The 13,571-nt window shown below is 46.8% G+C and overlaps 1 protein-coding gene across 2 annotated transcripts in view; it reads right to left on the reverse strand.

Annotated features, from left to right (window-relative positions):
• Positions 1 to 13,571, reverse strand: part of GSG1L (GSG1 like) — a 218,094-nt gene that overhangs the window by 77,487 nt on the left and 127,036 nt on the right. For both annotated transcript variants that reach the window (XM_090277426.1, XM_090277425.1), the window contains exon 3: positions 7,664 to 7,816. In XM_090277426.1, coding sequence (XP_090133552.1) covers positions 7,664 to 7,816 — 153 coding nt within the window. The remainder of the gene's footprint in view (positions 1 to 7,663; positions 7,817 to 13,571) is intronic.

The following is a 13,571-nucleotide window of genomic DNA, read 5'->3' on the forward strand; positions in this document are numbered from 1 at the left end:
GTCAAAGGGACTTACTTAAGAAAAAGATCAAAATTATGAACATTAAAATGACAACAAACTCACAACTGTCAACAACTGAATCTAAAAATTAAAAACAAAATCCAACTAAGCAAACCAGAATAGGAACAGAATCATAGGTGTGGGGCCATTTGGAGGGTTATCAGCAGGGAGGGGGAAGAGGGAGAAATGGGGAAATGGTGCAGGCATTAAGAAGCATAATTGGTTGGTACAAAATAGGGGGAAGTTAAGAATAATATAGGAAAGGGTGAAGCCAAAGAACTTATATGCACAGCCCCTGGATATGAACTAAGGAGGGTGGGATTTCTGGAGGGAAGGGGGGTACTGGGCAGAGGGGAGCAAAGGGGAAAATATTGCGATACTGTAACAACATAATAAAAGATACTTAAAAAAGAAAAAGTAGATCAAAACTATGAGCAGTAAAATGGCAACACACACACACACACACACACACACACACACACGAATCTATTAACAATTGAATCTAAAAAACAAACCAAGCAAATGGGAAGAACAGAGACAGAATCATGGATACGGAGAGTATTTTGATGATTGCAAGATGGGAGGACGGTGTGGGGAATGAGTGAAGAGGTGAGGCGATTAAGAAGTACAAACAGGTTGTTACAAAATAGCCATGGGGATGTAAAGTACAGCACAGGAAATGGAGTAGCCAAAGAACTTATATCCATGACCCATGGACATGAACCATGGCGGGGGGACTGCCTGAGGGAGTTGGGGGCAAACTGGTAAAACCAAGGACAACTGTAATAGCATAATCAACAAAATACAATTAAAAAAAAAGAAAAGACATACACAACTCTAATTTTAATTCGTATTTGTAATGTCCACCAGCCCTGTATTTTGCATCACGAAAGCAGCAAAACATTCCCATTTTCATCACACTACATTCAATTACCTTTCAAGTTTAGAATATTCTGCATTTTTAAAAGAAAAATTACAACAAAAAATTTTCAAATCACATATGGCTTAAAAAACAGAATAATGTTGAACTATTTTGGTTGAAGGTTAAGAAATTAATTTCAAGATTCATAGTGATATGCTGTGCAGTTAAATATATGTTTTATTGTGAAATCAAATATGCCAAGATTACATAAAAGACAAGATTTTAGTTTCCTGGATTCCAAAGAGCTACCTCATATTGGGTCATTTTGTCTCATCACAAAATTTTCTTTTCCTGTTACTTAACAAAATAGACTCTTGCTACTTCTTCACAAGGTCCAATTATTTCCTGGAAATGAACATGGAATGCTCCAGACAACTTTCTTTTTTCTTAAGTAGATAAGCCTTCCAGCCTGCCCTCACAATCCTTCTGGGATATAAGACCCTGGTCTCCAGTGGAGGGGTCCTTGCCTCTCCGAAGTCACAGGGCCAGACAGGGACAGTGCTGGGATGGAATTGGCCATGCTCAGTCCTGAGGGAAAAGCTGTGGTCTCATGTAGGGCTACATGATGACTTTCTTGGGCCTCAGGCACTTTTGCCTTCATGGCCCTGTTCATCCATAAAAAGAATGTTAACAATTACATTTTATGACTGCAATGATATAAAGACAAATATAATCCAGTCTAGATTCATTCTTATGTCTTCATTATTATTAGATTCATTTTATTTCTTCTGATTTTAAAAGCGGTCTAAATTAAGTATTTCTGGGCCTCTGGAGGTACCCTGAACTCTGGGTCTGGACCAGGGGCCAGCAATGGCAGCTCCACCTCTGGCCCTTGGGGACAACCTGCTCTGTAGAGCCACCCTTCTCCCAGGAACATGTAGGTGGGGCAGACAGCCCTGCTGGCCCAGCCCTGCCACCCCTACTTGTGGCCAATGAGTCTGAACCCCTAGGTCCCAGGCTTCTCGGGACAGGACTGGTACCTGGGGCCATGACCTGCCCTCAGGTTATTCAAGGGCAGCTAGGAAGAATAATAACACTTACGGTAGCCTGAAGTCTCAGGCTCAGCCCTACTAAAAACGCTTTATGTGGCAGGCTCTGGGGGTCAACAAGATACCAGTATGCCACTGAAGGAGTCGGTTTTCCCAACTGCAGGATGGATATGCTAGTTGCTTCCTCACAAGGATATTAACACGTGTGGCAGGCTTAGCCCAGTGCTGGCGCACAGTGATATCTCAGTCAATGTTGGCTATTATGATTAATCATAATCAGTAGGCTCATTATAATAATTAATTGTAATAATTGGTTTGAGTAGGGGCTGCCCCACCTGTGCTTTCTCTTCTACCCTAAAAGGCCCTGACCTTGGGCTAAGGGCCCCTAATGCGAGCTGGTCCACAGGGCCTCCATCAAAGGGCTCTGCCCAGCCCTGCTTGCCTACTCCTTCCCCTCCCATAGGAGCAAATCAGAAGCCCGCCCACCTCCTCCAAGACCCTCACCTCCCTTGCCCTGTTTTCAAGGGACTCCCACAAGGCCAGCTTCCCAGTTCTTCTGTGTCGGGCATCTCTCTTGGTGTCACGTCCCTCCCTGGTGTATCTTCTCTCAGGCATGGTGAATACAAAATTCTTTCTCTCCACCTCCTGCTGCTTCGGTCTTATTACCTCATCTGGCTGTTGCACACTGCTCAGTTACTGTTTTCTGAGGACTTAGAAGTCTTCTCCCTCCCGCCTGCTCACTCTGATCCCATGAAAAGACCACAAGGCTCTGAAGTCAGCAGGAGTCAGGTTTAATCCCAGGTCCACAACCAACCAGCTGCATGACCTTGGGCAAGTCAATTAACCTTCCCGAGCCCTGCATTTTATATCTGCCTGAAATTACAATCTTATTTTCTTTAGCAGTGGAACTCCCTGCTGGAAGGAAACTGGGTTTTTTTGGAGGGATAAAAACTGTATTTACTTATTTATTTTTGCTTAATCCCTTCACCTTTTTCACCCAGTCCCTCAACTGCCCTCCCCTCTGATCGCTATCAGTCTGTTCTCTGTATCTATGAGTCTGTTTCTATTTTGTTAGTTTATTTTGTTCATTAGATTCCACATATGAGTAGAATCATATGGTATCTGTCTTTCTCTGACTGGCTTATTTCACTCAGCATAATACTCTCCAGGTCCATCCACGCTGTCGAAAAACGTAAGATTTCCTTCTTTTAGTATTCCATCGTGTAAATGTACCACAGTTTTTTGATCCACTTATCTACTGATGGGCACTTGGGCTGCTTGTAAATCTTGGCTATTGTAAACAACGCTGCAGTGAACACAGGGGTACATATATTCTTTTGAATTAGTGTTTCAGGTTTTTTTGGATATATTCCCAGAAATGGAATCACTGAGTCATAAGGCAGTTCCATTTTTAGTTTTTTGAGGAAATTCCATACTGTTTTCCATAGTGGCTGCACCAGTCTGCATTCCCACCAACAGTGCAGTAGGGTTCCCTTTTCTCCACATCCTCGCCAGCACTTGTTTTTTGTTGATATGTTGATGATGGCCATTCTGACAGGTGTGAGGTGGTATCTCATTGTGGTTTTCATTTGCATCTCTCTGATGGCTAGTGATGTTGAGCATCTTTTCAGGTCTATTGGCCATCTGTATGTCCTGTTTGGAGAAGTATCTATTCAGGTCCTTTGTCCATTTTTAAATTGGATTCTTTCTTTCTTTCTCTTTTGGTGTTGAGTTGTATAAATTCTTCATAGATTTTAGATATTAACCCCTTATCAGATGTATCATTGAGAAATGTGTTCTCCCATTCTGTGGGTTGTCCTTTCCTTTTTGTTCATGGTTTCCTTTGTTGTGCAAAAATTTTTTAGTTTGATGTAGTCTCATTTATTTTTTTTCTCTTGTTTCCCTTGCCTGAGGAGATATATCAGATAAAATATTGCTATGAGCAATGTCCGAGATTTTACAGCCTATATTTTCTTCTAGGATTTTTATGGTTTCCAATCTAACATTTAAATCTTTAATCTATTTTGAGTTTATTCTTGTGTATGTGTAAGAAGGTGGTCTAGGTTTTTTTTTTTTTTCGTGTATCTGTCCAACTTTCCCAACACCATTTATTGAATAGACTATCTTTACCCTATTGTATATTCCTACCTCCTTTTTCAAATATTAATTGACCCTATAGGCATGGGTTTATTTCTGGGCTCTCTAGTCTCTTCCACTGATCTATATGTATGTTTTTATTTTAGTACCATGCTGTTTTGGTGACTATGGCCTTGTAGTGTAGTGTGATATCAGATAGTGTGATTCCTCAAACTTTGTTGCTCTTTCTCAATATTGCTGTGGCTACTCAGGGTCTTTTGTGGTTCCATATAAATTTTGTTCTTGTTTTGTGAAATGCACCATTGATATCTTGATAGGAATTGTGTTGAACCTATACAATGCTTGGGGTAGTATGGACATTTTAATGATATTAATTTTTATCCATGAACATGGTGTATACTTCCATTTACATGTAGCTTCTTCAGTTTCTTTTTTCAGTACCTTATAATCTTCCAAGTACAGGTCTTTTACATCCTTGTTTAAATTTACTCCTAGGCATTTTATTTTTGATGTGATTTAAATGGGATCATTTCCTTAGTTTCCTTTTTGATAGCTCATTATTGGCTTATAAAAATACAATTGATTTCTGGATATTTATTTTGTATCCTGCTACTTTACTGAAATCACTTATCAGTTCTAATAGGGTTTTTTGTTTGTTTGTTTTTTGTTTGGTGGAACCTTTAGGGTTCTCTATATGCAGTATCATGTCATCTGCAAAAAAATAACAATTTTACTTCTTCCTTTCCAGTTTGGATGCCTTTCATTTCTTCCTGTTGTCTGACTGCTGTGGCTAGGACTTCCAGTACTCTCCTGAATAGGAGTGGTGAGAGCAGACATGCCTGTCTTGTTCCTGATCTTAAGGGAAATGCTTTTAGTTTTTGCCCATTGTGTATGATGCTGGTGGTGGGTTTGTCATATACGGCCTTTACTATTTTGAGGTATGTTCCCTCTATTCCCACTTTGCTAAGAGTTTTTATCATAAATGGGTGCTAGATTTTATTAAATGCTTTTTCTGATATGATATTGATATGATCATGTGATTTGTATTCTTCATTGTGTTTATGTGGTGTATTACATATATCGATTTGCAAATATTGTACCAACCTTGCATTCCCAGAATAAATCCCACTTGATCATGGTGTATGACTTTTTAAAATTATTTATTTGTTTGTTTGTTTGTTTGTTTTCAGAGAGGGGAAAGGAGAAAGAGAGGGAGAGAAACATCACTGTGTGGTTGCCTCTCACTTGCGCCCCCAACTGGGGACCTGACGTGCAACCTAGTCATGTGCCCTGACTGGGAATCGAACCAGCGACACTTGGTTCACAGGCCGACACTCAATCCACTGAGCCACAGCAGCCAGGGTTGGTGTATGATCTTTTTAATGTATTGCTGGATCTGGTTTGCTAATATTTTTCTGAGGACTGTAGCATCTATGTTCATCAGGGATATTGACCTATAATTTTTTTTTTTTTTTTTTGTAGTGTCCTTATCTGGTTTTGGAATTAGGATAAAGCTGGCCTCATAAAATGAGCTTGATAGTCTTCCCTCCTCTTGAATTTTTTGGAATAGTTTGAGAAGGAGAGGTGTTAGCTCTTTGAATATTTGGTAAAATTCACCTGTGAAGAAATCTTGTCCAGGACTTTTGTTTGTTGGGAGTTATTTGATTACTATTTCAGTTTCATTAGTTGTAATCAGGTGGAAATTTTGATAAGCCCTTTGAGGTAGGAGGAAGAGCCCCTTCCTCCACCCCACCAAACAGGAGTCCTGCTTGCTGAACTGAAGATGGCTGCCTTTGGCCAACCACCGGCTTTTGTTTTGTGACTAGAGTAAGCTGGCTGATGAGGAGGGCTTGATGCTCGGGATAATGAAGGAGATTCTTAGATGTTTAGTGAAGGGAAAGAAAAGGAGAGATGAAGCCACTGGCAAGACCACTGCAAAGCAACAAGACTCTCACCCAGCTCTCTAGTCTCATATCCCAATGCTCCTGCTCCCCCTACTTTCTGCCCTCTGGCCATTCTGAGCTACGTGAGGCTTCCAGGACATGCCACCTCACTAGGCCTTTGTCCATGCTGTTCTCTCCACCTGGAATACCCTCCCCAAGTTGTGCACCAAGCAAACAATTTTTTTCCCAGTCTCAGCTCAAACGGTGCCTTTCCCTTGCCCTGCCCTGCCCTGCCCATTCCCACCCCCAGGGCAAACGTGGGTGCCGCTCCTGCAGGACTCACCACGGTGGGTACACTGAGGTCAACCCATCATGCTGTGGTTATTTGATGAGTTTTCTCTTTACCAGACTGTGAAGTTCAGGAGGGCAAAGACCAAGTTGTTTGTTTTACCTTTGACTCCCACAAACCTAGTACAGTGCCTGGTGCCCGACCAGCTTTCAATAAATGATAGTTAAGTAAATGAATAAAAGATGAAAAAAGAATAAATAGATTGGCTGTCTGGAATACCTGGGAGTGAGGTAGGTGGGAACCAAAATCAATACTATGCTATAAGGGTCACTATATTTTTCTTTTGTTTTCTTTTCTCTCCTCTTCCCCCCCCCCCTGCCCCCCACTCCCATTTACTATTATGGTTAGATTTCCCACATCCTGGGAATGACAGGTCACACACGTTTTGATCTATGGAACGTGCTATAATTTCTTAAATTCAGGGCTCCTTCTGTTATATATACACCTCAATTAGAGGGCCATTATTTCCCTTAGTGAAGACTCAGCATTTCTGTTTCATTAAATAGAGAATTCTTCCAGTGCATGAAGAACACAATTAGATTTATAGAAATTTCATTTATACTGGGCTTCTCAGGAACAGATGTCTTACACAGTCAAGCCCTGAGTCTACCATCAGGCTGCCTGAAGTCAGAGCTTATAGGCTCTGTTATTCCCTTCTGACACACTCCCGCTTAACCCTTTATGACCTGGGTCTGTGGAAACTACTCTGGGCACCTACCACATAATCCCATGCTTTTCTCTTGGAGTCTGCCATCTCCACTTTCGAGTTATATGATTACCACTGACCATCCCATTCTTCCTAAAACCCTCAAAATCTTTGGCTCTGTGGCATTTGCCCACAATCTCTGCCTACCTCACATTCGCCCTTAAACTTCTGGATGAGTCTGTTGACTCAGCTTCCTGGTGGGCATCTCCACATGGATGCCTCAAAGGCAGAAGACCTAAAGCAGATGAGTGCCCTCCGCCCCAAACAGGCCCTCCTTCCACATTCCTGCCTGCCCTTTCTCACAGCCACCTTCCGCTCCCTCACGCCACAAACCCCTCCCCCACTAAGCCTCGGACAGGCGTCTCCTGAATACATCTCAAGCTAACCCACCTCCGTCTGCCACACATGTTAGGCTCCATGAGCACAGGAACAGTCTGTTTCTGTTCACTACTATAACCCAGTGCTTGTTAGCACAGTGCCTGGCACATGACAGACACTTGATAAGCACATGTTCAGTGCGTGAGTAAGTGAGCAAACAATCCCATTTCCCAAGTTGTGACACTGAGGCTCAGAGAAGAGAAGTGATTGGCCCAAGGTCATCCGGATGGAACAACCGGGACTTAGCCCCAGGGTGGCTCCCGTGCCCACTCTGACGCTGCTCCAAGCGCAGGGTGTTTTATGGCATGTCCTTCCTCCTGCCCGGGGTCTCTGCCTTACCTGAGAGCACCGTGAAGACGGCTGCGAAGGCATTGAGCTTGAGCCCGTCGATGACATTGCTGGAGTGGAAGAGCTCGAGACACATGAGGCTGAAGCCGACCACCAGCAGGAGGATGTAGAGCACCTCGGAGACCACCGACAGCCACAGGACGCCTGCACGACAGAGGCAGAGGCTGTCAGGTGAGGACACATGCTTTGGGAGGGGGATCAAGTCATCGTAGAACAGACCTTGGCTGCAGGGTGGGCCCTGATTAGGGTAAGACTGTCACGGCCACACAGCCCCCTCACAGGACTGGCTCTGGAATCCAAACCTAAGTCAGTTGGCCTGTGGCTCTCTGGAGGTGATAGTTGCTTGTCCAGGGTGGCATGTGACTAATAAGTGGGTCCATTCAGATGGAACGTAAGAACTTCTTACCTGTTAGACGACTGCCACTGGGAGCCATCTACGGGCAGGAGGGCACCTGCCTGAGGATGAAGCTGACACTATAGTTACTGAGCAGAGCGAGAGACAGGTGACCTCACTGGACCAGCAATCACCAGTCTTGAGGGCTTCCCCTATGGCTAAGCCAGTCAGTGTGATGTTCTGTTACTTGCAGCTCTAAGCATCCCAACTCATACAAACACCATGCTTGCCCTCAAGGGACACCTATACTTTATCTGCCTTATATTTTACTCCACTTTTTTTCTAGAAACCATCACTGCTACTTCCACAGCTTCAACCTCCTCATTCTCCTAGAAGCTGCCATATTCTGTTGTGGTCCCACACTTTGGTTCAATATGATCATGTGACCTAGCATTGTCCAATTAAAGACCTCCTCTAGGAATCTAAGCCTGGAAACACTGAAGTAGACAGGAGAAAAGGCGCTCTGATGGTGTGAGCACCTGGTTCCAGCTGTTCCTGAAGGCCACACCCCTGTTCCTGCAGTGATTTGGCTGTTGAAATCTACTGTGTAGTCCCTGAGATACCACAGCTCTCTTTTCCCCTAAATTGGTCCAAATTGGATTACCATCATTTGTTATTTGGTTTAGGGGGCATCTTCTGTTTCTCCTAAGCCACATTATTCCCACCCACCCCGCTTCCTACATGCTTTTTATTTGGAGAGTCCCTTCCCCCTCTCAGTCTACGCAGCTCAGTTGCAGCTGATCCACATCCTGGCTCCATGTTTGGGCACATGACTCATATCTGGCCGGTCAGAGCTCCATGCGTCCCCAACTCTAGTCATTGGTTCAGGAATGAGCCTATATCTCAGTGTCTTCACCTATAAAATGAGGATAATAATATCACTTGTTCAGAGTATTGTTGTGCTGTGAGGATTCAGTTGTACAGGAAGGCAAAGAGCGTGTGCTTAGCACAGAGAGCTCAGTTCATGTGTGCTATTATAGCTACATGGGAGGGACATGGTGGGGACTGGAAATAGAGCCCAGGGGCTCTTGAGTGAGGTCAAGGCTACAGACAGAGTCAAGATGGAGAAATGAAATTGTGGGAGCAGATAAGATGTGTGAGAAAAATGGTGGAAAGTCACAGATGGGACACAGCCATGTGACTTACATTCCAAGCTACACCAATGATATGGTTTGAGCAAGGCCCATACTTCAGAGAAAGGACTATAGACCAGGCTTGCCCAACCAGAAGTGGATACATGACCCTAATCAGTTCAACAAAAAAAGTCAGCCACAGGACTTCTGCTGGAACTATTGGGAAAGAAAATCCCTTTCTTGCCACTGGTTTTGAGGCTGGGAAGAATTAAGGATAGAATTGACTGGCTCACTAAGTGGCAGATGTCAAGGAAGGCAGAGCCGAGAGATAGAGGAAGACTGTATGCTATTACATTGTTTGAGCTCCTAGATCCAGCCATGCCTGAAGGTGGCCATCATTTGTTCTTTCAATCACATGAACCAGTTAATATCTTGTCTGTGCCTAAGCTAGTTTGAGGTGGAATTTCTATCAATTACAACTAAGAGTCCTGATCTTCAGCTTGTCTGTTCTCTGAAACTGTCAAATGTGTTCTTTCCTCCCTCTCTGCTTTTGCACAAGTTGTTCCTCCCACCTGGAATATCCTAGGGACATCCAACTTATACTCTTTTAACGAATGAAACAACCAAACAGCAATTTCAGTCTCTATCTGCTCTCTGAGGAGGACTGCAGGCCCTCACACACCAACAACTATCATTCCTAGCACAACGGGGTTTCTAGAACTTTGGAGAACTTTTCTTTCTTTCTTTTTTTTTTTTAACTACAAAAATATCGCATCTCCTGGGCAATCCATTGGATTTCTGTAAGAGAATAATGCTCACTTGGCACCCTGGATGTTGTTAAAACATTCCCTGGCACTCTCGCAGCCTCCCAGGCCCGTCACTGGCCCGAGGCCCACCAGGCGGCAGGGAGGGAGGCAGAGGATGGAGGGCAAGCTGGGCCACACCTCCCTCCCAGCAGCCTTCCCCTCCAGCTGCTACTGCCCCTTTCCTACGTTGGTGGGCAGGGGCTGCCCCTCACCATGGGGGGTCCCTGACTCAGCTGCCTCCCCTGCACCACTCCCACATCCCCCAGAAGTGCTCTCCTCTGCCCGGTGGGCCCTGGGCCAGGCCTCCGCACTGCACCAACCCCTCCCCTCGCAGCAGGGCCCAGCCGTGCTCTGGGTGGGATGGGACCCGATGGGAGATGGGATGGTTGTCAGGGTTGGGATGCTGGGAAGTAAGTTAGCCATGGAGAAGCAGACACCGGATGCTCAGATGCCTGGCTGGGGTTACACTCCTTATTCCCCCAGATTTCTTTCCTTGTCTGTCCACCGGGCTCAGAGCATCTGTCTGAAAGCTTCAGCCCACCCAAGTCAAGAAAATTAATAACAATAAGAATTGTTGCTGCTGTTGTTGTTGTTGTTATGTTAATAGTAGCAACAAGTCACAAAAAGAGCCCACAGGTCTAGGCGGTTGTCATATGCCAAGTCATACTGGACCACGGTGCCCCACACAGCCTGTGTGCACCTCGGTTTAGTGTTCCTCTCCTGGGAGCGTTGTCGTTGGGGGACTGGAGTCCGTTTTGCCACCTTCATTCTGCAGGTGCCTGCAAGCTTACCTTTCTCTCTATGCTGCCATCCACCAGCGGCACACCCGGGGCCCTGTCCTGTGGCTCTGGCTGTGACAACCCTGGGATGCGACCCACACTGCAGAAACCCCCCGCTACCCACCCTGGGGTCAAGGCTAAAGCTGTGTCCCTGGGCCCAGGCCTGACAGCATCCCCTTACTGCCTGCCTCCCTTCCCTGTCCTTCTTTTTAATTGCCTTACCATTCTCCCCGGGGGCATTTCCTTTGTAAAAGACCTGCCCCAATCCCCCTCTCAGGGTCTACTTCCAGGGAATCAGACCTTGGACACTAATATCCGCAGGCATTATCTCCCCAGTCCTTCTAACAATGTTGCAAAGTAGTGAGGTAGTACCCATCTTACAGATGAGCAAATTTAGGTTCAGAGGGATTAGGCAACTGGTCTGCCCAGCTAGATAGTGGTATAGACTGGATTCCCAGGCCTCTTTAAGTCCAAGAACAATCTCTGGGAGAGGGGGAAGCTGGCAGGACAGAGAGGCCGCTTTGTAATCATCATTCTCCATGTTGGTCTCAGGGGTCTGTCTGGGGTAGGACACAGCGTTCCCTAGCCACGGCTCTCATCTGTATGCGCCCCAGCATCCCAAACTCCTGAACCAGGGTTTGTGCAAGAGGGTGGCCACTGAGTGAGAAAGCGGGGAGTGGGACTCCACTTCTCAGTAATCCTGAGCCCAGCTGGCCACCAGGTGTGGTGGGGCAGGGGGCCACAGGGAAGATCAGGTGGGTCTTGAGGACACAGAAAGCTAGGCTGGGGAGGTGGGTTGGGCCCATGCCACAGAGAGAGGTGCTGCCCAGAAGGCCTCAGCAAGGGAGACCTGTGCTGGGGTTTGCTGTGGAAGGGTGTGTGGGTGGGGAGACCAGGTAGAGGCTTTCGCTGCACTCCGTGTGAAAGGTGTTGGTGGCCTGGATGGTGGCAACGACGGGAGTGAGGGCAAGTGGGGAACTTGAAAACTCCTGAGGGATGGGCTCAGCGGGCTGCTGACCCGTGAACGTAGTAGCAAAGGAGAGGGAGGAGTCCAGAGTGGTGCCATGTTTCCAGCTTCAGCAACCGAGCAGGTGATCACGTTATTCACGGAGCATGAGATGATGCTAAGGCAGGAAGACGATGAGGTCACTCTGAACACGCAGCACCTGCCTCAGCTGCAGGGGCTCCAGGAGGTACCGCTGGAGCTCAGACGGAGATGCGGGGGCGGGGCTGGGGGCACTGCCAGGGCACAGGCACCCCCTGAACATTGGCTGGAGGTGGCAGTTGGAGGTACGGGAGTGGAAGACATGCTTGTGAAAAGCATGTGGAGCAAAAGCAAGAGTGGGAGGTGGGATCCATGAACATCAAGAGTCCAGGGGAGGGGGCTGTGAAAGGGTAGTGACATGGTGGGTGTCCCACCCATCCCGCCCACAGCACATTGCCACCTGTCAGACCTGCTCCCCTCAGCCTGCACTGGTCTCCAGAGCCTACCCCCACCCCACCTCCCCTCACCTCTGCAGCAGGCTGGGCAACACCTCCCTGCACACCAGCGCCAGCAGCAGCCCTCAACCGGGGCCTAAGGTGAGCTGGTGAGTAAGCACCCCCCCGGTGGGCAGCGCTGGGAGGGGGTGCTACTTACTAGTGTTAAGTGCATTAAACCACACCGTTAGAGCATCTCAATCAAAAAGTGAAAAAGCTATTCATGTTTCCATTAATTTTTAAATTATTAACACCTCAATCAAGAGTCTCTATTTGACACTAATGTGTCCTTAACACCTTTCCAACACTTGCTAATCATTGAAAACAATGAGAGGGCTCAGAATCTTCTCAGTTTCTAGGCAGACTTGAAGAACATCCCGACAGTTACTTTCTGTGCTGATGCTTCCCGCCCTCCCCTGCCCCCTGCACCCCCACCACCTTGTTCCCTCTCTGTCTTGAGCCGCTTCTTTGGCAGTGGCTTCATCCTCCTGCCCATGACCACAGCTCTGAGGTTCATTGTCACAGCCGCAGCTCTTATAGGCTCAGAGCGCTCTTCCTGCCCAAGGCCGCTAACAGCTCTCTGTTGCCAGTCTTTGGGGGCTTCAGTCTCTTAGCCTTTCCCACACCTCTGTGAGGAGTTCTTTCATTGCAGTGCCTCCATTTGGGGAATTCTGTTCCCTGCAGGGACCCTCCCGGACATGTCACTTTTATGGCAAAGGGTCTAATTAGAATAACGACCTAAGCCAGAGGCCTCAGTGCGGCTGCCTGACCAGCGGCAGCACTTGGGACCTTGGTGTGCCAATTCTTGAGCCTCACCCTAGATTTATTGAATCAGCCACTCGGAGAGCAGGACCCCTCCGAGTTTCCTCGGGCCCTTCAGGTGATGCCGATGTACACACAGATGAGCACCACTGATCTCAAGTTCCCTTTCTAAATGTACACATACAAGAATGAGTTGACTTCAGGAAAAACTGGGTCAATGCTAGAAGGTAGGTGTTGGCGTCCGGCCAACAGGAGCCAGAGGAGCGGGACCGGCAAAACAACTGTGCAGGGCCTGGCTGTGGCCAGCACTCACTCTTATTATTGGTGTGAGGGACGCCAAAGGACAGCGGGCTGGCAGCCTCCGGGAGGGGCACTCAGTGCCTTGCCTTGGTGACATCAGCAAGGCTCACTAATCACGAGGTGATTGTTTCAAGTCTCTGAAACTTGCCACTCACGGTGGATATGCAACTGAGGAGGGTGACCTCCAGGAGCAGAAGAAAGGAAGTGATTTCTCATCAGGCGTGGGGCCTGGGGGGTGACAGCTAATCCTGTGAGTTGCACTTTTTGCCTTTTTAAAAAACAACTTTGTGACACAGGCTCTGACCC

Source organism: Furipterus horrens, unplaced genomic scaffold (genome assembly GCF_987537825.1).
Source record: "Furipterus horrens unplaced genomic scaffold, mFurHor1.1.pri manual_scaffold_5, whole genome shotgun sequence".
Lineage (NCBI taxonomy): Eukaryota > Metazoa > Chordata > Mammalia > Chiroptera > Furipteridae > Furipterus > Furipterus horrens.